At 41.1% G+C, this 24,985-nt stretch overlaps 2 protein-coding genes across 4 annotated transcripts in view; both read left to right on the top strand.

Annotated features, from left to right (window-relative positions):
- gabrg2 (gamma-aminobutyric acid type A receptor subunit gamma2) overlaps nucleotides 1-24,985 on the top strand; it is a 220,071-nt gene that overhangs the window by 165,799 nt on the left and 29,287 nt on the right. For all 3 annotated transcript variants that reach the window (XM_010794983.1, XM_010794982.1, XM_010794981.1), the window contains exons 3-6: nucleotides 14,008-14,075; nucleotides 17,014-17,234; nucleotides 18,759-18,841; nucleotides 20,945-21,082. In XM_010794983.1, the coding sequence (XP_010793285.1) occupies nucleotides 14,008-14,075; nucleotides 17,014-17,234; nucleotides 18,759-18,841; nucleotides 20,945-21,082 (510 nt within the window). The remainder of the gene's footprint in view (nucleotides 1-14,007; nucleotides 14,076-17,013; nucleotides 17,235-18,758; nucleotides 18,842-20,944; nucleotides 21,083-24,985) is intronic.
- Nucleotides 4,047-10,636, top strand: pck1 (phosphoenolpyruvate carboxykinase 1 (soluble)). Its single transcript, XM_010795422.1, has 11 exons — nucleotides 4,047-4,133; nucleotides 4,705-4,986; nucleotides 6,050-6,234; nucleotides 6,528-6,731; nucleotides 7,069-7,256; nucleotides 7,339-7,501; nucleotides 7,863-8,087; nucleotides 8,442-8,573; nucleotides 8,707-8,806; nucleotides 9,446-9,450; nucleotides 10,515-10,636. Exons 2-11 carry the CDS (start codon nucleotides 4,763-4,765, stop codon nucleotides 10,634-10,636), a joined length of 1,548 nt encoding a protein of 515 aa, XP_010793724.1. The 5' UTR covers nucleotides 4,047-4,133; nucleotides 4,705-4,762.

Genomic DNA, 24,985 nt, shown 5'->3' with positions numbered 1-24,985 from the left:
GCTTCGTCTCATATTAGGAAGGTGGACGCAGGATCCCAGATGAGGAACAACGAGAAGGGTCGAACCCTGCACGGACCCTTTTGTGGAGGGATCCCCTCCGCCGGGTCCACGTAGGATTGATCCCCGACGCGCTTGGTGGAGTTGACCCGAGGATAAAACTGTGCGTTCCTACTCGCCGAAGTTGAGTCTCAGAGGAGGGCGGCTACCTGGCTTGAAGAGGGGAATAGGGATTCCCCTCTGCCGGTCGGGTTGGGACGCGCCCTCTTTTGGTAGAGCCGCGAACATGGGGCGCTAGAGCAGAAAGCGCAGTACTGAGGTAGGAAGTACCTGGTCATCCACCTCCATCGCTTGCTTTTTTAACGCGCCCCATCTGTCCCTCTCCGAAACGGAAGACCGAGTCCGGAGAGAAAAGCGAGTGGTTGCCACCGCCGCATTTCGCCTGACGAAAATCATGGCCGGAGGGCACGGGGGGAGGCGTAGAGGCGTATAATGCGAGGTAACGAAAGGGAATAACAACACAAAATACACACAAAACTTGAGGAAGTGGAACCACCATATCCTGAGTAAAGGGATGAACCTCAAACTGAACAAACACACAAAAGGACGACTCTTAGGTACCGGAGTCTAAACCTCCACGACTAGGAGTAGGGTCCGGGCGAGTGTGAACCGCCAACGCGTTCGGCTTAGGTCCTCCACGAAAAGACTTCCAGCGGTCTGACTATTTCGGTAGTCTTTTGGATAGTAGACGGTTTTTCGGTCACCCACGTTAGGAGAGATCAGGTGGCTTAACGTCTGGGGGAGGGTGCTGAGCGGAGAACTTTAGGAAATTAGGTACAAAATAATGTTTGTCCAAAAATAAACCCTGGGTTTCGCAATCGGGACCCGCCCTCTGGTGGGAGTGGACTTTACCCAGGAGAATGACGGCCCTGGGCCTGTGAAAACAACAAATCATGTCTCTAACCCTACCGGGACTCATCTCTGGGGGAGTGGGGTATGGAGGGCGAACAGTGGAGGGTGTCACCTACACACAACCATGGCAGTATGCCGGAAAAGTTCAGATGTTTTGTGTACATCTGACCTATTCGCATGAGAGTCCGGGAGGTCCTAAGGCAACCGGCTCTCATTTTACACTAGGCAGCAGGAAAAAAAAAATGCTGGTCCTGCCTTAGCGTATACAAGGAGTTAGACTCCAGCTGTTAGCCGAAGACCTGGAGGGAAGGCTCCATGGAATCTCATTTGAAAAGGGCCCACAGACATTCATCACACTACAAGGAGACATTAACCGTGTGTGGGAGACAATAGGGGGAAATTTTTCCTCCCTGGTGGGTGGGGCCCAGACGGTGAGGAAGCCAATGACAAAGGCTGAAGGTGCGGTAAGCAACTACTCTGCAAAGTTGGAACTGAGTCAGGTAGTTGTGGGTCTCGGAGTCCGTAAAAGACCCGCCTTAGATGGTGAAAAACAACCATAAATTTAACAACATGTTACGAAAACCCAAAAATTGTCCCTCTTGTCTCTTTGTTTATCAAAAAAGACAACAAATAACATGGGTGATGTCTCAAAGGCTTCCTGTGAAAAAGAGGTCTTAAAACGATAGCAAACCCTGATGACAAACAAACAAGAAATGTTTGGGACACATAATGGGAGTTCGAGACACTAACCTACAACCTCAACGTCACGATGTTCCAATACAAACTTTACCTTACCTTGGTGCCGTCTAAATAGGGTTTTGACCTGAACAAAAAACAAGAAGACCCTTGGGGAGATACCGTGCAGAGATGACCTTAACATCAAAATTTTCTGCAAAAGCATAAAGGGTGTTAATCTTCAACGGTCATAATTTTGACACATAGTGGACACACCACACCACACACACACCAAATCCCACTATGTTTTGTGTCACCACAATAGTTTACCAGTATATTAAATTATTTACCCACTTAATTATAATAGAACTGTGGAAACAAAAAGTCCTTAACATCGAAATAATTGTTCCGACCAGAATACAGACATTTGGGAAGGACAACAAAGTAACTATTCGGACTTTTACGTCAACGCTCAACACGTTTAAAAACGTTTTATTCCGTCATCGGTAGCTAGTAGAATTCTATTCTATACAAACAAAACGGAAACATATATATACCTAGGAAAACCAAAGTGCATAAGTCAAAGAAAAAAAGAAAAAAAAAAAAAGGCCGCCGTCAAGAAGTTCAAACAGGTCTCAGAAAGTAGTCCCGAGATACTTAATTATTATATTTACCCTAAATATATCGCGAAAAGATCTGGGCTTTCTGCGAAATGTAAATACTCAGTCCAGCTGTTTGTTTTTGTTCTTGGTTTTTGTGTTTGTTTTGTTTTGTTTGTTTTTGTCTTTTCGTCAGTCCTCCTACAACCCAAGTCTCCCCCCTCCCCGCCCAAATTCCTATTCGTCTCACTTCTCCACCCAAAACCTCTGCCTTGACCTTGTCACTCCTTAGTCCTGAGTGCCTCCCTCCAGAACCCCTCCCAAGTTCGAAGCGAGCGCCTTGGGATCCCCCAGTCAGAGCTGGTTGATGTGGCCAGGGAAAAGAAAGTTTGGGGCTCTCTGCTGGAACTGCTACCTCCGCGACCCGACCACGGATAAGCGGGAGAAGATGGATGGATAGATGGAATATTGTGTAATTAACAAGGATAATCTGATGTTTTTTAGTGGATGAGTATGGCAGATATCACTGTGTAATCATTTGACAGTGAGGGGAATACTTCCGGTTTTATTATGAAAACTTCGAGACCAGAAAAACTGTTTTCACCCACGCTAACTTTACATGGAAGCTGCCGTCAATATAAATGAATAGGAGAAAGACGTAGTATATACACGTTCTCCTGGCGAGACCTCAAATCATCTTCGTAATATCTATCAAACTATAGATCCTACACATCCACTGGACGTAGATTATAAAAGTACAATATACACCTCTCGCTAGAAATCTCATAAAAAACATTTTAATGGCCAATTTAGGATTTTCCAGAGAGGGTTATTTGTGAATAAACGACCCTCCGGAGCGTTTGCAATGAATGGGAGCATGTTGTTTCTTACACGACCACTAGAGGTGCTACACTTTAAAACGTGACTCTGGGTCGTATTAAGCTTCTGAACAATCGACCTATATCTATCTATCTATCGTCTTTTGTAGGAGGGCAGGCTGGTATAAATTCAAGTTTTTACTGGGCGTTTTAACTTCAATCGGGTTGCTTTCACATCAAAAAGGAAGCATGGGGATTTTGGTGAGAAACACACACACACGCACGCACACACGCACGCACACACGCACGCACACACACGTTGCACTGGCTTTTCCTTTCATGACTAAAAGTGTTTTATGGAGGAACGTAGTGGCATTAGTGCTGAGGTAAAATCTGTCTGTCTTGAACAAGTACTCAGATCTAAAGCAAAGTACAAATACCACAACATAGAAATACTCTGATATAAAAATGTGTCTTGATGCTACGCTGCTTATTAGGGATATTATAAGTAAGAAAATAGTAATACAGTTCCAGAACAGGGATACAGTTCTGCAAATTAATATTTTTTATTTAAATTAAGGTGTCCTCTATTTTATTTAATAAATATTTTACTTATGTTTATAATAATATTTGATTGAAAATGTCATGACATTTTTATGTCAATATAATGATCTCTAATCAATTTTATTTTTATATTATGTTTTAATTGCACATCTTACTTTAACTTCTTATATAAATATTTGTATCATCCTAATTTTTGTTTTTGTTTCTAAAGAGCAACTCTCCTAAAACTCAATTTCCCCAGGGACAGTAAAGTATTCTGATGGGCTGACTGACTGGTTTCTCTGCAGCCGGGCAGAGGGAACCGGTTCTGTGATGAAGACGTTACGTCACGCTGATAAATGATTAATTGTGACACTGTGTTTTTTAGATCAGCATGGAACAACAGGTTCATGCAAGTAGCTCAGAGGACAAGCTTCCTCCCCCCCCCTCTTGTGGGACATCCCGGGTATAAAGAGAGAAACTCTGTCAGCAGAAACAACTCACTCAGGAGAAACAGTCCTCAGCTCTTCGAAAAAACTTCATCTGATGAGGCTCCGCTGAAGAGTCTCTGCTGCACACACTCCTGAAGGTAACCTGACACTTCTGTTTCCACTGTGTAATGTGAGGAGGGTATCTGATGAGGAGGGGGGGATTCTGTTGGACAGTAAGGCTGCAGCAGTTTTTTATTTATTTAACATTTAATTCAACTTTTAGTGAAGCAGTCTTTTCCAATGTTACGCTCATATCTCAGGCTTCTTTTTATTTGTATTTGCTTTTTAATGATATTGTTGACCTGTAAATACAAATATTGAGTACATTGAAATTTGCTCTATGGATAAAATGTATAATTTATTTATTTTTGTATTTATTTTATTCCAACAATGATTATTATACAAACATAATATATCACATTATTGTTAACAGGACTGTAGTAAAGTGCACTATGTATACAAAGTGTATAATGCATTCATGTGCTAAACTTTATTCCTCTTTCTCTCTTTTAAATCTTCTCCCTGTTCCTTTTATTTTTCTATATCCATATTTATTATTCTATCCTCCATCACCTCTCCTCTCTTTTCTTCTCCTTGCCCCATCTTGCTAACTTTTCTCTGACCCTTTCTATGTCTACTCTTACTCTCCCCCCTGAACCTTCTCCCCAGACTCCACTCTTCCTCCTGTCTCTTGTCTTTACCCTCCAGCCTTCCAGCCCCCAGCAGTATGCCTCCTCAGCTCCCCTCTCAGAACCAGAGCAGCCCGAGGGTCCTGCAGGGCGACCTGAGCGCCCTCAGCCCGGCCCTGAAGGAGTTTGTGGATCTGAACGTGACGCTGTGCCAGCCCGACGCCCTACACATCTGTGACGGCTCCGAGGAGGAGAACCAGGCCGTCCTGACACAGCTGGAGGAGCAGGGCCTGATCAAGAAGCTCCGCAAATATGAGAACTGGTGGGTGCGATTCAATTCAGAGAATTCTGGAGACAGGGGCCACAAAGCAAATACTCTAAACATCAGCAGACTTGAACCCTTTCAGTTGCCTAAAATGTCAGTTTTCTGTGGGATTTATTTTCAAAATTATTTCACAAAAAAACTGTATTTACAACAGAAATAATACTTACACATGATAAATAAGTTACACGAAGCTGCCACTACAACAATGCAACTCATATTTTAGTTTTTTTTATCCAGATCAACCATGAATACTCATTTAAAAATTATAAATAATATTTCAAACAAATATCTACAGAAAAATAAGAACAACAGCTAGTATGTGGCTGTGGTGGCTTTTGTAACAAAGACAGAGGAAACCCAAAGCAGTTGGCAGAGAGCACGGTCTTGTTGTTCCTAGAGACAGTGTGCAAGAGTAAGTCGTCATCAGCTGTTGAAATAAACAACACACGTGTGAAAGGTCGGCATTCTGAAGAACCAGAAAGTCCAGCTCCTTTAGGACGAGCAGCCGCTGTCACACAAACATTCACGTGAACAGGAGGCAGGTTAACTAGCAATTCTGCTTCATCCTACTGCAAAAAACCAAAAATCTCAAATCTGATAAATCTGAAATAGTAATCCTTTTGAGGAAGGAATAAAAAAAACTCATGGTTTAGGCAGATGAAAGGCAAACAAAAATATTGAATAAAGAGGCAATCACACGGTAATTAACATCAAATTACTACAGCATTTTTTTTTTTTATTGTTAAAATAAATAAGTAGCAGCATAAAAAGTAAAAGGTAAATAGACGTAAAGCTTTTCAAGTCTTTGCGACTACACAAAGTGCTTTTGAAGTTTCAAGTTAGCATTCACACACATTCAGCCAAGACACTTCCACATGTTGACTGTTGGGGCTGGGGCTCCAACCTCCGAGCCACTGGTGGATGACAACTCCACCTCCTGAGCTACAACTTCTTGTTGCAAACACAGGGACAAAATGCAATGTACCAATCTTGCGAACGTATGAAAGAAATTTAAAAGACAAAAAGTCTCACCCTTCTCTTCCTCTTCCTCTTCCTGCAGCTTTTTGGCCAGGACCGACCCAAGGGACGTGGCTCGTGTGGAGAGTAAGACGGTGATTGTGACCCGGGAGCAGAGGGACACAGTGCCCACCCCTCTGGACGGAGGGGTCAGCCAGCTGGGACGCTGGATGTCCCCTGAAGAGTTCGACAAGGCCGTGGACCAAAGGTTCCCCGGCTGCATGAAAGGTAAAACGGAGAACACAATTACACATCAGGATGAACAAGTGAATAGAGGCACAAATCTCTCCAAAAAGTCTAAAGTGGTTAAGATTCCCCTTCCCAAGGTAGAACAAAGCAGAACCATGTTTCTTTAATAATTGAATCGGTGTGTAGATTTGGAAATGGATGGTTGTATAAGGGTATTTCACTGCAAAATGTGTTCATTTGGTTCCTGAAAGTCAATATTTTACATTTCATCTGTCGTGAAGCACACAGTCTCATTGAAACTAAGGTATCATTTAAATGTTCTCTCTCCTCAGGTCGTACCATGTATGTGATCCCGTTCAGCATGGGCCCAGTGGGGTCCCCCCTCTCTAAGATCGGGGTGGAGCTGACCGACTCCCCCTACGTGGTCGCCAGTATGAGAGTGATGACCCGCATGGGGAAGTCTGTGCTGTCCGCTCTGGGGACAGGAGAGTTCGTCCGCTGTCTGCACTCCGTCGGCTGTCCTCTGCCGCTGAAGAGTACGTCCACAACATCAAAACAACATCAAAACAACATCCAGCTAACTACATGTACTAAGTACTAAGGCTCGGAAAAATAACTAGTAACTTTTGTGTCATTTTGATAAATTATATATACTAGTAGCACTAGTACTACTTATAATATATTTACTAACGGTAAAAGCATGACGTTACAACATATTTTGCCATTTTTGCATGAAAATTGACATTAACGATGAATCGATTGAATAGACAAATTTGTCTTATCGTTGAAGTTCTACCAGGACACTAAATTAAGTAAAACATTCCACCTCCACTGATGCTATCGACTGATTAAAGTAAACCCTTTGTCTTGCAGAGCCCTTGGTGAACAGCTGGCCCTGTAACCCGGAGCAGACGCTGATCGCTCACGTCCCGGACCGCAGGCAGATCGTCTCGTTCGGCAGCGGATACGGAGGAAACTCCCTTCTGGGGAAGAAATGCTTCGCTCTGCGCATCGCATCATGCATCGCCAAGGAAGAAGGCTGGCTGGCCGAGCACATGCTGGTAAGATCTGAAAAAACTCACAATATATAATTATAAGTACTTCCCACAACAACTTGTTAAACGGAATGTTTCTCCTCTTCAGATCCTGGGTGTCACCAACCCTGCAGGGCAGAAAAAGTACATGGCAGCAGCCTTCCCCAGCGCCTGTGGGAAGACCAACCTGGCCATGCTCTGCCCCACGCTGCCCGGCTGGAAGGTGGAGTGTGTGGGAGACGACATCGCCTGGATGAAGTTTGACGACCAAGGTGAGGGACTCAAGACTTTGAGAAGCTCATTTAATCCCATTTGGGATGATAGGATTACAATTAAAACTGAAAGGGTACTCATGGAGCGCGGCCCTCCTTTAAGGCCGATTATATAAGTGAATCCATGATGTATATAGACATCCTGTCATTTGGATCCACTTCGCAATGTAATGGGTTCTTTGTTGGACAATGTTGTACCATTCGTTGGGACCAATGTTGGGCACGTAGTTTTCTCCTAATCCTGCCTGAGATACAAACAAACCCACTAATTGAACCAGAAAGATAACCTCCTTGGCAAATATAATAATATTACAAACTATCAATTCTAACACTCATTATTTCCATTGTTCCCTGTCTCTAGGAAACCTACGTGCCATCAACCCTGAGAATGGCTTTTTCGGAGTTGCCCCCGGCACCTCAGTCAAAACCAACCCCAATGCCATGGAGACCATCATTAAGAACACAGTGTTCACCAATGTTGCGGAAACCAGTGATGGCGGCGTGTACTGGGAGGGAATGGACCAGGCACTTCCTGAAGGAGTCACCATCATTTCCTGGAAGAACAAGCCCTGGAGCTCAGAGGACGGTAAGAGTTTTTAACTTCATTATTATTTCTTCTGTGCTTGCAGAAAACAGAGGGCATTGCAAAGACTGTAGGTGGGATAAGGAAAGTCAAAATAGGCTGGAAATACCAGGAAGTTAATTGGAAGGGCCAATTGTTTAGAAGATCCAATCTGTAGAAGTGCCATCCTGTGGACCAAAGGTCTGAGATAGCTTTTGTGTTTTTCAAAGAAATCACTGAAGAGATACAGGAGTAGTTATCAAACTGGTGTTTCAAAGAGCAACAAGACAAGCTAGAGAACATCACACACATTAGGGGTAAGGAGATAAGAATGTTGGGAAATAAAGTTTACCCTCATGTCTCTCTTTCTCTTTCCAGGCGAACCTTGCGCTCATCCCAACTCTCGTTTCTGCACTCCGGCCGGGCAGTGTCCCATTATCGACCCAATGTGGGAATCCCCGGAGGGAGTCCCCATTGAGGCCATCATTTTCGGAGGACGAAGGCCAGAAGGTGAGCAAAGATATAAACAGTATGCAGTGGGATCAATGAATTAACAAAAGGAAAGGACTGAAAGAAGATATAAGGAGATGTGAGAAAATGATGACAAAATATGAATCTAATAAATGACTATTCTTCCGCTCAGGTGTCCCTCTGGTATACGAGGCTTTCAGCTGGCAGCACGGTGTGTTTGTTGGAGCAGCCATGAGGTCAGAGGCCACCGCTGCAGCCGAATACAAAGGTCAGTATCTAATCATTCTCATGACAAGAGAGCTTTTTTTATTTATCTCACCTCCATTCAGCCTTCAAAGGCCGAGAAGTTGATTCAATCCATGTTTGAGCAACGTGCATAGAAACTGCATACTTTATATCAACGGTTTTCAAAGTGTGAGGCGCGCCTCCCCTGGAGGGCGCCAGAGAGCTTCAGGGGAGGCGCAGCGTGAGACACAAAAGAACGAGAAAAAGACGAGTAAAGTGACACTTGCCCGCTTGTGGCTGTCTGTGGAGACCGAGTTCCCCCACCTCGCCAAAAAGGCTGTAAAAGTGCTCATTCCCTTCCCCTCCACCTACCTGTGTGAGTGCTCATTCCCTTCACCTCCACCTACCTGTGTGAGTGCTCATTCCCTTCACCTCCACCTACCTGTGTGAGTGCTCATTCCCTTCACCTCCACCTACCTGTGTGAGTGCTCATTCCCTTCACCTCCACCTACCTGTGTGAGTGCTCATTCCCTTCACCTCCACCTACCTGTGTGAGTGCTCATTCCCTTCACCTCCACCTACCTGTGTGAGTGCTCATTCCCTTCACCTCCACCTACCTGTGTGAGTGCAGGTTTTCCGCATTGACTTTGATCAAAAGCAAGTACCGGTAAAGGCTGCAGCCAGAGGATGATCTGCGTTTATTCCTGTGTGCATCAAAGACGCAGACTCATTGTTCCCACTAAAGTAGGGGTGAGTGTAATAAGGAGGTAAAGTTGACGTTCAGTGTGTTGCCGGGAGCATATAAGGATTTATCCACCATGTTGAAAATGTTAAAAAAAAAATGTCTTGAGAACACGGCGTGCGGAAATATACGGGTCGTGCTGCAGCTAGATGTGCCTGTCCTCTGTAAGAAGGTGTAGGCGACTGACATGCAAGGAAGAACGGCTGTCCACAGGCTGTTCCAACTTTAACAACTGTATTAACTTCCAGGGTAGTGAATTGAACATGCAATTGTAATTGGGTGTGTGGTATATTTTCATGCACGGACNCTCCACTGCAGCAACTCTATATCCACCAGTTAAAGGAAATACAACTAATGTGTTGTGTTATATTAGCTGTACAATTTACCACATATGGTGTTCTTAGTTTCCATACCTCCTGTGTTTTACGAGCGACTTATCAAGTCTTAGCAAACGACATAAAACATGATTAAACATGATAGAATATAAAACCATGCTCGTATCTACAACCTATAGAAATGCAAAACGGTGTCAGTTTAGACGTAATTATGTCCTCCTGCTTACGCATCATTTATGAGAAAACATTTCATAACATTAACACAACATATTCAAGGTGGTTTTAAATAACATATCCGTATTTATTTATTTCTCCAAGTTATGTTTTTGTGTGCACTGAGGAGTCGCAAAGAGGCGTTTGTTTAATCATTTTAAGATTGGCTTTGATCAATGTTTGAAAAATAAATTCTTCATATATGATAAATGAGAGGTAACATTTTATTTATGGTATTATTTCCACATATTTCTCTCCATTCTTCCTTCTGCCAACGGTGTCGCAGTTTTTCTCGTCTCTCCCGTTTTTGTGCTTAGTGCGTACGCATGAGTTAGAGTTTGCGTGGAGGACCGCACGTTTTCCCGTCAAGTTAGTATTTTATAAATCGGAAACATTGCGTAGAAACTGGCGTACGCCATTTTTGGAGCGTATATCCCTTTTATAAATGAGGCCCCTGGTGAGAAGAGGATTGGGAAGAACCCTGGAAGCAGGAAAAGACTAACGAGGCTGATGTAGAGCAGGTGTGCATGGTAAAGGCTCAGGAAGGCAACAGGAGAATCAGCAAAAAAGGCTACAAACCAGACTGAATGTCTATGGGACACATCATATATCAGAAATAACAATGACAACAGCAACATGACTTAATAATTGACAACACTTTTATTGTCTTCTCCCTTCTCTGGGGTCTCAAGATGGCCCCAAGACAGAACCAAGAGAAACCAACAGTGTATAAAAATAAATTAAGAATACAAACAGGAACAGAAAACGACATGTACCCTATGTTAGAGGGTTAAACAACACTGGACTTATTTACTCTTTCTGTGCTCTACAAGTCCACATGGCAATGACAGTGTGATGTGCGGTCATAATAAGTTACTATTAAATAGTAGAATTCAGAAGTACAGTAGGGCAATACATTAGAACAACAGTTTAAAACAACGAGCTGTTACCACAGCAAGGGAATAATGGAAAGGAAACATTTCACTTGGCACATTCTCTCATACTGTTAGCATAGTGAGGAATGTTTCTGACTACAATTTCTTTCTACACTACAATTTCTGCAAGTTCATATCATTTATCTTATCATCCCCAGAACACATTTAAAAGTATTTAAAATAATTGTCCTTTGGGAAATGTTGGAGTATTATAGCAAACGAAAACATTGAAAACAGTCAAAACACTTTAACATTGAAATAAATGATCTGAGGACAATTGCTCCCCTTTCATGTAGTTGTAAGACTCCACCGACTTCAATGATAAGGATACTATATTATTATGTGTCTTCCTGGAACTCAAAACGTTGTTCTAGAGTCACTAGAAATCTATTACAATTTCTTATATGTAGTTATTGAATCAATAAATGATTGCTTTAGAATATCTGGTAAGTCTTATAGATTCACTAGAAGTCTTTATTCAAATTTCTTATATTTTGTTCTAGAATAACTCAAAGTCTGTTCAAGAATGTTTGATATCTCTTTCTAGAATGACTAAAAGTCTGCTCTGGAATGGGTAATATCCGTTATAGAATTTCGAATTTGTTGTGCTACTTCAGATTTGCTGAAGTGCTGTTCGCTCCCCCTCATCATCACATCTGCTTCACTCTCTGCTGCAGGAGCTCCAGCTGCCGGGCCACCTCGTTGGGCAGGTCGTTGTTCACCTGCGTGGTGAAGAACTTCCTAACATCGGCCACCTCCCTCTGCCAGAACTCCTGATCCAGGGAGAACAGCTGGCTGAGGTCCACTTCCTCCTCCAGGCCCTGGAGGTTCAGGGAGTCGCAGCATGGCAGGTAGCCCACCACGGAGGGCATGGCGCCGGCCTCTCCATTCAAACGCCTGAAAATCCAGTCCAGAACGCGGATGTTGTCTCCGAAACCGGGCCAGAGAAATCCAGCGGTGGGACTCTTACGGAACCAATTCACGTGAAAGATCTTGGGGAGCTTGGCACCGGGGCGGTCGGCCATGCTCAGCCAGTGAGAGAGGTACTGGCCGAAGTTGTAGCCGAAGAAGGGGCGCATGGCGAAGGGGTCGTGCATGATCATCTTGCCTGAAGAAAGGAAGGGGGACAAGGAGCAGAGATTGGTACATGTCTTAAATATGTATTACCAGAGATGGCAAAAGTATACACATCCTTTACTCAAGTAGAAGTACAGATAATCATGTTTAAAAATACTCTGGTAAAAGTAGAAGTAGTGACTAAACTTCTTTACTCAAGTAAAAGTAAAGAAGTATGGGCTTTGAAATGTACTTAAAATAAAAAGTACCCATAACTAGCAGCTGTTTTAAAGAGTACCTGACCTCCCTTTATATTAATAGAACAATAATGTCATTGTTAGCTAATGAATGTTTCCATGCTGAACAACAGCAACATGACGTTGTCATTGGTCCCTCTTCTTTAGAGAAGACCAGGAAATGATGGATACACGGATCGTGTTCAAATCAATAGGCACGCAATGACTCTAAATAATAATGATCACGCCACCAAACACACATTCAAACTAAAGGAACCAGCCTGTTTGGAAAATGTAAGAAGTAGAAAGTACAGGTATTTGTGTTCAACATGTAAGAAGTGGAAAGTACAGGTATTTGTGTTCAAAATGTAAGAAGTAGAAAGTACAGGTATTTGTGTTCAACATGTAAGAAGTAGAAAGTACAGGAACGCGTACAGCGCCTCTCTTGTGTTCAAAAGTGCTAAGAAGTAGAAAGCTCGACACCGCCGACTTTGTCGCGTTCACACCGTTCACAGAAGTAGCCAACGCTCAGCGCACGCCTCTTCGCTGTCCTCAACAATGGTACAGGAAGCATACACCAGTAAACAAGTCGCTCAGAACAACTAAGCTGTCCGCGCCAGTCAACAGACTGCGATACACAAAAACCGTGTACTTAAATACCAAGTAACCAAGCTAATGTTGTAATCCGCACTACTTCCACCGTCTGCGTGATCACCCAGGCACAATAAATTGCATCTAGACGAGAGGGTTTTCAAAGTGGTCGGTAGGGTGATCTCCCCTCCGAGGAACATAAGAACAGCGCGCCCCCTCCCCCAATTATGATGAGTTGCTGTATGTCATTATTATTTATATATTATTTACGTTGTTGTTGTTGCTATCAATGCAGGGGTATGTCAATTGCATCTCAAAGAGGTCCAGTAAGACAGAAAATGTAATTAAAAGCTCATGTTTCTCGCTGTCTACCTTCCGNCTTAAATTGTCCAACTTTAAATTGACCACCCTATTACATTATCATCATTCACAAGGGTTTCTATTTCCTCAGCACTATCTGATGTATCCTAGACGTTGTAGAATGATGATAATGTAATAGGGTGGTCAATTTAAAGTTGGACAATTTAAGTTTATGTCCGGGTGAACCTAATGTCATTAACTTGTACAGTGGACCTTACATGAATAGGGCCAGATATTATAAAAATATGAATTCTCCAACCTTTGTTATACTGTAGCCACAGGCAGCAACAACGGATTGAAAAGTTTGACCGCCAATCACAAGAGACGGTTATTATTTCTTAAACCAACAAAAAAAAAACCTGTTTTGTTTTCATTTTACATTTGGCATTAAAATATTGGCTTGATATGTTATATAAAATCAATTGGTTGCTTTTGCCTGTTGCAAAATTAGAAGATGTTTCATATTGTGAAATTGATGCCGGATAAACAAATGAACTCCATGATAAAACATTGCATTTTACTGACCTTACTGCAGACAGCTTGCAATAATTCAAACCTTCTTTTAGAAAATGTAATCATATAACTGTACATTAGATTTTAACATGGCATTAAACTGAAAGCGAGCTGAGCAGTGATGTTTTTACAGCAGCTCCGTATTCAAAGCATTATCATTTCACTCCTTTGTTCACTGATAATGATGAAAGACAAAACTTCTGAAACTTGTTGTGCAAGTGTATGATAAATCATCTCTAAAATGTATTTCCTGTGCTTTTTTTGCAGTCAAACCAACAGTGATCCACACAGACATGTTTGTCAACAGCATCGGGCCGGTAAATGCCATCAATATGGTGAGTAATACTGAAATATGGAGTTAATGTGTCATGTTGTTATCAATAATCAGCCTGACATGGCATGTACAACTAAAGGAGTTTATCTGTATAATAAAAATGTGAGTTCAGCCTAACTCTTTCCTCAGATAGCTGAGCGTATAATGATCCGGAGAGTAGCTCTCTTCTCTGGCAGAGTTTCAGTGTCTTGCTCAAGCACACTTCAGCAGGGCAGATGATTTCTGTCACGCTGGATTGGTGGGTCCATCTAAACACTATGCTGCCCCACTGCCCTTGTAATGTTGCAACACAATGCAGGTGTCAATCTGCTACTTATCCACTGCACTGGCCTTTGCACCACATGGATAAATGAGGCTCATTGGGTTGCATCTGCGTTGCTTCAGACACTTATAACATCCTAATTAACAGTTGAGCAGTTGTGTTGCTCAACACACAGGCCAGATCTCAAAGCAGCATATTTGCAAATGGCTGCATGAATTGACAAATCCCAAGATGTTTGCACTCTCTAGTTGCCAAGGATTGCATCAGCGACAATATGACGTGTCACCTGTTAAAGCTCATTGTGTCTTACATTTTTTTTTTGCAGTTTGTGATTATTCTTTTGATCACATCTGTCTGTTGTTATGATAGGTGTGAGACATTGAAATGGTGGAAAGTCAATGTTTTCACCAACAGAAATACTGTTTATATGCTATTACTATTATATTACAGTCAGTTCTTTAATTATTATGTCCAGATACCTTTTTTTAATCTAATATTTAAGTAATCTTAACATGACCATACCATTGGTTATTTATTATTTGTAACGTTGGAAATCAGGTTGTGTATAGGTTAACCTTGATGATGAACAATATTGTACAACTGTTGAAGTAACGTTAAAATTAACCTAGTAAAATTGTGTTAACACCATTTCTCATTAGGTGTAAGAAGCTTGTTATTTCTGCTTAGCCAAGTCTGTTTCTTTGTTATATTACTCTTTCAACCGATGATCAGTTTGAGCCAATATGAGTGGGAGAATTGCTTGTTTGTACAATAGCAGATTCCAAAAAAATATTTCTATTAATACAAATAATAATTGCACAGTTGGAAGGGTTTGAAATACTGAATTGCAGCCATCAAGTTCATAAAGGTAGGAGGGCCCTACATTATGTGTGTGATGTGCAGTGTTATGTGTGTTACAATGCACAACTAATTATTGCTATATTTGAAGACTGAGGAATAATAATAGAATGTACAGCTGTCATCCTGCAGTGAAGACTAACATCATTGTTCATCTGATAGGGGAGTGGAGAGAAAAAAGGATTACAAAATGAGAGTCTCTTGCAAATCCCACTTCGAGGTTGTTTTATGTGTCATTGTTTTCTGTGGCACGTCCCCGCTGAGAACCCTCTTCAATTGTAATTCTGCGGAGCAGTCAGCTCTACATGGTGGTGGCGTTCCATTTCACTTAGTCTTAGCTAAAACACCCACTCTCAATAACTGCAGTCACTGTGATGGTGGAAGAGAAGCATTGATGGGATCAGTTAGAAAATGTGTTTTTGCTCACATTAGGGAGTCGTGTGCTTGTGTGTGTGAACGCTGAACTGAAATAATGACTGATTGCTTCACTTTCGTATGTCATAAGCGCGGGCCGGTGTGTTCACACTATGACGTGACAAATATAGTGTGGCAGGTACATTTTCTAAAGAGCATCAAAGCATGAACATTATTTTTTAATCATACAGAGTTATTTGAACTAAAGCGAAATTGCAACTCATGTTAGATAGGGGGGAAGGGATTGGACAGATGAACAGAGAGAAAGAGTGGGAGAGATTTGAAGAAGAGAAAGAATAATAAATGTATGCTTTTAGCCACTAGAGCTCAGAGTTCTGAGCTTTTCTTGGATGCGTTTAGCTTTCTGAAAGAAGTGTGGCTTTGCGAAAGATCCGAGAGAATATATTGTTGAAGGGGAAAAAATATGTTCATCCGACTCAGCAGGGCCCAGATGAAGATCCTAAGGCATTGCATCTCTCTCTCATCATTGGATTTGACCTGTCTGCCTTTCCTCCACACAAAAAAGGATGTTCAAAGGATGGGAATGTTGCCTGGTGAAAATGTTGTTTTTCAAATCTCGTTTAGTGCTCTTTGGCATGGATTTAGGCTTTATTGTTGGGCTAAGCTTTGTCAGAAAGTTAATGCCTCTATGCCCTCTTGCACACAAATCCTCAGATTTCTTTTTTTCTCGACTGCTGTACTTCTCTTTGAACCTAAGGGCTCAACCATCCAAATAAAAAAATAAATAAGAGACTGATAACCCCCTCTCACAGCATCTCTTTTCCCTCTCACATTAGACCACATCACATATTTGCTCTTAGCTCTTCAACTGATGCAACGGCACTTCCCTCTTTTCATCGCTCATATGTGCGTTCTAACACAGCTCTCAGGGGCTGAATAGGGAACTTGTTTTGTCAAGCTCAGGACAAAGTGCTTCCAAGGCAGCAGGTTATGAGGTTAGGTAATACTTGAGCCAAACAAGGGGAATTATTAATTGCCCGGATGAACATTTAATTTTCAGGTTGAGGGCGTTAAGATGGTCTTTTTCAACAGAAGTCTCTAGTAGGGACAAAAGAACGTCTTGGCCTGAATAGAAACCATCTTGTCTGAGAAAATAGTGCATGCAAATGTGTTCCACTATTAAGTTTCCACTGGCATATAAAAGATCCCCTCAGCCAAAAGAAAAAGAGTCGTGTTTTTGCAGCCCACAGTTTGGTTTGATCTCATTGCATCTCATAGTAAAAAGCCACATATTGTTGACAGCACTGGTTGCAAACAATACTGTTTGCAAGGATTTCCTGACAAACTGAAACCTTCATCTAGTGTGTTACATAAAATCTGTTCAGCTTCTAAACTAAAAGTTAAACACAACATCCTGGTAAAACTGTGTTCTCCCCTTCATCAGGAATACACCATCGACATCTTTTTTGCTCAGACCTGGTACGACAGGAGGTTGAAATTCAACAGCACGATGAAGGTTCTGCGTCTCAACAGCAACATGGTGGGGAAGATCTGGATCCCTGACACTTTCTTCCGCAACTCGAAGAAGGCTGATGCCCACTGGATCACCACGCCCAATCGCATGCTTAGAATTTGGAATGACGGTCGGATACTCTACACCCTCAGGTAAAATGTTAGGGATGCCTGAGATTAAATATTTATACAAATAAGTGATTTCTATATTCTGTAGCACTCGTACATGGTGCTTTAAATGGTGGGTGTAGTTCAATATTGAAATGATAGCTAAGATGATGGGGAGTTCAGAATCTATTTACAAAGGTACTTAATTGTAGTTGTCTCAGCTGAATAAATAAGACATAATAGATTAAAGTGAAAATACATGGAAACAAGTCTCGACTCAACAATTCAACAACTCAATAAACGGAGCATTCCAACTGGACTAAGAGCTGATCATAGCTGTGCAGCATTTAATTGTTGATTTTAATTATCATCAATGTGTTGCCACTGAGGTGATTCCTGCTGTTCCTAGTATTCATCACAAGCTATACGAGTACTTGGGAAGGTATTCTAAAGTACCCCAGCATTTATGGCCTCACTTTATAAATGATTCATTGTATTGGTTATCCTGAATAGGCCCAGGGCAATTTCAAATTGTAATATTTGAAATGTGATATTAATTTGTGGGCAGGAAATCTATCCTACTGAATGAGGTGCTGCGAGTGACAACAGAAAAACCTGCATTGCCCTAAACAGATGTTTATAGGCACACTTTCCTCATTAGGCTAGCATATGGATTTAAAGGCAACACTATTTATGCTATTGTTTATTTTCCTTAGTTGCTGATACGTTTGGGGAGGTTTTTGTTGTCATATAGATATTTTGCTTATTAAAGATATTGCTATATGACCTTGTTTGCCTGAAGAAAAGGAGATTTGACAAATATCATAACCCTGAAGTTAGAGCTCTTCTGGAGTGAAAGTACGAGACAATGTTTGCTTTTTAGCCACCCAGATTGAAATTAGTACATGCTTAATACTAATATGACAACACACTGTTTGTGATCGTAAACCGAAAGAACTAACAAGAACTACGTACAAGGTGTGAAACAGGATAGGAGGACAGAATGGAGGCAAATATTGATTGTGCTTATTATCATGTTTTGCATAGCATCATAAATAGAGCGGATGTTTAGACTGACAGCACAATGTATCATCAGTGATAATAAGAGAGAAAGTGCACTATTCTGGACTCAATCAAGCCGTGATGGATGTTCTGCTTTGCAGCACACTACCCCTTCACTTCATTAATTAGTTAAGGAACTCAGAATGTAACCACTGGTTAATTAGGATGACCGCTGTGATTGGGAGGACAATGATACATGACAATAGCACATTAATGGATGGGTAAAGTCATTTAAGGTCATTCTCTCATTAAGGGGAAGTTTAATGACTTTGCCTGCAAACTCCCTCAAGTGTGAAAAAGAAGAGAAGCGTGTGTTCCCCTGAAAAACATCAATTTGGTTTAGCACAATTCTGATTAATAATTCCTTCTGTTGATCATAATAAGGCTAGTGCCTGAATTTCAAACACATGTAAATTATAGTTTGTAATATAATGTTTTTATTTAAAATGTACAGTATATTCACCATTCTATAGTAACTAAGTGGATGCAAATATTGTGTCTCGGCAGGTTGACCATCGATGCAGAATGCCAGCTTAAACTGAACAACTTCCCAATGGATGAGCACTCGTGTCCCCTGGAGTTCTCAAGCTGTAAGTTTGGCCATATGCTGTTCCCCTACTGTTTTACCTCTTCCTCTGTTTCATCTCAAACACACACACGCTGTGGCAATGAACAGGCAACATATGAGCCTAACCAAAACATCATTTACGGGATGATTAAGCAACAAGCCAAAACAACAAATCCAAGCTCTTGAATTCCACCAGACCACTATAAAAAAAATAAAAAAAATACGAGTCATGTGTGAATATAATAGACGTATGCATTAGGGCTGTACCCGAATAACCGAATATTCGTTCGTTGGAGTACTATTCGGCTTTCAATTTCGTTATTCGGATATTCGTTTTTTTTGTTTTTTTTGTTTATTTATTGAAAACTCCAATATCAACGTAAGAGCTTGTGCCTCTTCGGGGGGTGCTAACACTTAACCATAAACGTTATCGTTTACTTTATCCGTTTTTATATGTAGATATTACTTTTTCTCCGTTAATCTCCGTCACGTTGTTTCCATAGCAACAACAACTTCCTGTCAACAGCGCTAACTCTCCTTCAAAATAAAAGCATGTCCATACAAAATAGGAAGCCAAGCCAAATTACACGACATATACAACTGCGAGGAAAGTAACAAACACAACACAATATCCTTTTTGTCCATTGGTCAAACTATTTCATCCTTCTATTGTATGTACTGGCATCTGGTAAAGGGATTTCATATTAGATGTCTTATTGATAATTGACCAGAAGAAAAGTACTGATTGATTTCCTGCACCCTGTCAATACAGTTCAAAGTGACATTTCAAAAAGTGACAAGAGTTCAAATGAGTCAGTTCCTATATGTTAGAAGACGGTGTAGGTAAGTTATGCTAACGAGGCCACTCAGATCTACAGAGAAATGCACCATGGGGTACTCTCTGGAGAGAATGCTTCCTAAATAGCTCCAGAGCAACAAGAAAGAGGAAGCGAGGGGGTAGCAGGCCTAAAAATGGAACAGTAGCATTCATTTAAATTTGATGAAAGCCATGGATGTTTTCAGAACTTTGAAAATCGCTTGATGTACATTACATGAGCTCAATCTCAGAGGCAGCAGGCGGAGCAGTTTGCAGCAATTTATCACGAGGGCATATTTTCTCAACATGTGCCAAAATGCTACAAAACATTGTAGCTTTTCTAGCTCAAACTCTTCCGCAGTGGTTTCTGAGAATGTTTTATCGGCACACACGATGCACTATATCATTTTAGTTCTTTCAAAATTGCATTCTCAGTAGTATGTTAATCACAGGAACTGATTCAACAAGACGAACACTTTCAAATTAGAATTTACGACATTGAGCTGCAGGAGAATTGTTGTTCTGGCTTCCCAACAGTACACTGAATCAATCATTTGTCCTGGATGCATTGCAAGCAGAGAGCATACTGCCAGCCTGCCGGGCTGTAATGTGGCAAATGGTCAGATCCTTCCATCGCTGCTCCTCTAATGTCCAGCATTACTGGATGTCTGAGAGCACTTTAGTAATAAAGCCATTTAAAGTTCAAACTGAGAGAAGTTTTATGTGTATTATTCAAGCTACTTTTCAATCAGCTGTACACATATCATCACTAAACTGAAGACAACATTACATCAGATAGCCCTGTTTCAAATTAAACATAACTGTACCTATTTAATACAAATGTGGATACAATAAATGCATTCAATACTCACAAATAGAATTCAATGTTGATAATGCATCTGCATTGTCTAAGTGAATCAGGGTAAGACTAGCAAGAGGGTTATTGTGATTCAAACAACTGGAGAACTCCCTCTTGAGGTGATAGGATTACTGGAATCCAACTTGTGGAAAGAAGTAGATCAATATTGGATTTTTCCCAAGCCACTGATTGACTACATTTATTGTAAGAAGTTTGTTATGTTTCTTTCCTGGAACAGTTTATTTGCAAGCTAGCTGACGTTTTGTGCATGGATTACTCCCACTTAAAATGTGGCTTTCCAGCACTCGGTGCTTATTTAAGGGGTCAAGTCTTAAACTATTTCCTTAAAGAGATAAATGTTGAAAAGGTGGTGTGTTTTTTTGGCTCCAAGCTCCACTCCTCTACTTGTTTTAACAGAACTCACTGTAACTGTGCTCTTATCTGTTCAGATGGCTACCCCAGGGAGGAGATTGTGTACAAGTGGAAGAGGAGCTCAGTGGAGGTTGGGGACATTCGCTCCTGGAGGCTCTATCAGTTCTCCTTTGTGGGCCTGAGGAACACTTCTGAGATTGTCAGGACTGTCTCAGGTAAGAAAACTATCTTTCATTTTTTTAACAAGTCTCTGCTATTTCTTCCTTACTCATTTCGTAAAGGCTGACTGAATATTCACGTTATTTGCCAGAGACATTTGACATGTCGTGTGTGTGACAGAAGTGATTTCTTGAACATGTTGCAGCGGAATAGGGATTCCACAGGCGCTGCACGACACAATATTCATGTTGGGCATGATAGATTTAATCTGATGGAGTCGCGAGCGTGACTTCAACATCACAATAATATGATGATATTGTGCAATCTCATATATGAAAATATGAGAGGTATTAATTGTATCCAGCCTAACCACGAATGCCGGTGACTCATCAACTTTCACGCTGAATCAGATTTCCCATTCTGCTATTCCCCCAGTCCTATCCATAGACTGATCTGGTTCGTATCTGTTGCTAGGGGTTACAACATAAACTTTTTTAGAAACAGAGACTCAGGATGTTTTTATCCACTTTTAGTTCACACTGCCTGAAGTCAAATCCATAAGGGTCCATAAATGCACCTCCTTCATATATCAGCTCCCGTGTGCCATGGGCATAGAAATGCTGCTGGCAGAGTGGGATGTATTGTAAGAACAATAAATCACGGATGGCGTTCCATTCATTTAATTCATTTTATGGACCATACTTCAGTGTGTGGTGACTGTGATCCTCCTTAGTTTCACTGCTCCAGCAATTCATATTCAACTCTTTCTTAGCGAAACTTGAGCTGATCTACAGTGTATGGTTGCTACTCCAAAATTGGCAGGTGCAGATGCCTGTTGGAAGGTTTATCAATCACAATTGCCAGTCATTGTTTAAACCAACTTAGGTAGAGCGTAATAGTGGAGATACAGTACCGAAAAAATACAATATACTGTATATATATTTATTTTAAAAAATAGTTTTTTTCGAGAGACTCATCCCATCCCACATGTGAAGTAATTCACTGACATTCAACAGTATATTTATGGTTTACCAGCCAGACTCCATTCAGATTGATGCAGGAATAGGAATGTTTGCTTGAGGAAAAACAGCTGCTTTCCCCATACCGTGTTGATGTTTGAGAGGAGAGCCACTATGTTTGCATGCATATGCTTGTTTGTCCATGTTTATATTCATGAGCTGTCGGTAAGTAATGTATGTAATGTTCTGCAAATAATTATATGTATTCTTAACGCTGTTCTCTGGTGTGATTTAAAGAACGCCTGCATGCAAAAATGTGCTTCAGCCCGAGGAGAGTTTAATTGGATCAGCTCAGCATCCTGGAGAACTTATGTTAAATAATTACATTAAATAAGGGTGTATTATATTTTATGTATAAGTAAAACATTCCCACGTGAATATAAACTGTTAAATCGATCAGAAATAAATAATAATTTCAGCAAGTGTTCAACTAAAGGTGCAACTTTAGAGGTGATTAAAAGTATGTTTCCCTATGAAGGCATCGCCAATGCAAATCTTTTTTTCTTAGCTTCAACTCGATCTTCTTTTGATTATATATTACATTGAACCTACTCTGTCTGCTGTGTGAGTATTCAGAGTATCAGGGGAATGGATTATTTTTGGCTGTACTCCATCTGTTTAGAATATACTACGATAGGCTGGAAGGCTACTGAAAGTAAAGTCATTGTTTTATACGGTAGCATTAATATTGTGATCATTTGCATCTTAGGATCTCTCAGCATTTTACACAGCGCAGAGGTTTGGATTCACAAATGAGATAACTTAAAACTCGACATAGTAAAAAATAACTTAACAAATATCTTACCCATAGCCAACAAATGTAAAATCATGTTATTTAAGAAGTGTGCCACAAATGTATTTATTTCCCTCCATTTCCTGAACCAACTCAATTTATAGTTAACAGTTCTTTTTCAGGCAAGTCAAGACTTAACTCCATTATGATGTATCCAATCTAACAGCTTCGAAACAAGCTGCAAGAGAGCACCATGAAGAACTAGTGTTACATTATTGTGCTCCATTTGGAAACATGATACCATAAAACAATTTTACAACAAAGCTCAATCAGACATGTGTAAAAAATCCACTTGTATGCACTACCACAGAGTAGTGTATGGGAATAACTGAATGCACCTAATTGTTCTGTTCTCCACCACAGTTCAACAGTGTCACTGCAACATAATGCTAACAGACACGCATACACAGAGGCTTGTTGTGGTGTGTACAGTACAACCACGTTTTAAGACAAAATGAGTGGTGCAAGTTAATTGAAAAATATGTTAAAAAAACATCTAAGTAAGTTACCTTTCTGTTCAAATCTAAACTAGTGGCAACATGAAACGGCAATCTGCGTAGGAGGATGAGCGGAGTGGAGAATGTGCAGCGTCCTCTGACTCTGATCTGAATCTGGTTTGTTTTTCCACAAACAGCCATCTGCTCTGTTGTCAGAGCAGGGAACCTTGGCTGTGGCTAAGAGGCCTCTTGTCTCATTTTGCAGTCAGTTTGGGTGTCTGACCTGCTTCAAGATTCACGAACACAACATCTGTCTCAAAAAACAGTTAGTTAGGGCCCTATAATTACCCAGTCATCTCATGTTCTCGCCATGCGTGGGTAGGGCTCCTAAAGGTTTGTTAGAAACGTAGAAATATTCCCTATGGCAGGGGTACTCAAACTTTTTTGTTAAAGGTCCACTTGTGAATTTTATACAAGGTCAATGGTCCGGATCAATGTCAGTAAAGTCCCCCCCCCCCGGAGCGGTGCAACGAAGTTTCGGCTTGCATGGGGCCCCCTTGAGGGGGTTTCCCAACATGTCGTTGCAGTAAATTAAAGGGTGTTTCATGTTCATGTTGAACTCACGCAGCGTCAGACAATAAAACCCTCTCTCTTTTCCTCCGTACCCAAATCTTTTTAAAAACAGGGGTACAACGATCGGGTACAGATTTGCTGCCGATCTGACGTCAAATCGGCGGCGGACCCACACAAACAATGCCTGACATGTTTTGGACGTAATCTCGTCTTTGTTTGCATTAGCAAGCCTCGCTAACACTCAGAGCTAACCTGTACTGGAGAGCACTTGTGTTTAAAAAGCAGGAAATAAAAAAAGGAACTCACCTTGTGATAAACCCGCAAGAGAAAAAGCATTTGAGCTCCATACTGTTTCAGAAAATGTAATCTTTGATGTGGTTTAGAACAGGATGGCGTTTTATTACAGCAGAATTTAACTTTATCTCCGGTAGAATTCTGATCAGGCATTAGCTCCGCCTCCTGTTTTTATTTTTTTTAAAGCTAAGGACCCAAAATCCGCGTTTCTCTAACAGGGCTGCAAAAGAGGTGTTTGAGCAGTATGAGGCATGGCTACAATGGGTGATCTGTTTGGTATTTTAAGCAAAAAACTTCACAGACATGTTTTGTATAGGTATGGCCCTACAATTGGAAATTTGTCGCGTCCCTAAGTCGCCTGCAACGTACACACTGGTTTGTGTCACACAATATTTTGTCTTCTACCAACCGTTACGGTTCAAACTCAGGTTCAGACAGTGAAAACATCCAGTTACCATGGCTGAATTGTTCCACTCTTATGTTCACTAACAGAGAAGAAGATTTTGTATCGCAAGTGTTTCAGAACACAAGTTGTAATAATACAGAAATGTATTGTACCTACTATCATAACACACTATAAAAGATACAGAAGTCTTATTAGATTTAAGTGGTCTATGGATAAATTACAGTGCTTTCACGTGCTTTTTCGATCAGTCAAACTAACTATCCGAATTATCATGGTATGTCCCGAAGAGTTTGAGCCTGGGTTCCAGGCCAGGCCTGGCTTTGACGTTTAGTTAGGCCTGGCTTGGACGAACACAGGCGTAATAAATTTTTTTTATTTTTAAGACTATACACTAATATTTTATTTCACTTTAAGACTAAACTACATTTAATACCTGG

This window comes from Notothenia coriiceps, unplaced genomic scaffold (assembly GCF_000735185.1).
Source record: "Notothenia coriiceps isolate Sejong01 unplaced genomic scaffold, NC01 NC01_scaffold00037246, whole genome shotgun sequence".
NCBI classification, from domain to species: domain Eukaryota; kingdom Metazoa; phylum Chordata; class Actinopteri; order Perciformes; family Nototheniidae; genus Notothenia; species Notothenia coriiceps.
The sequence above is the reverse complement of the archived record's forward strand: the minus strand, read 5'-3'. Positions and strand labels throughout refer to the sequence as shown.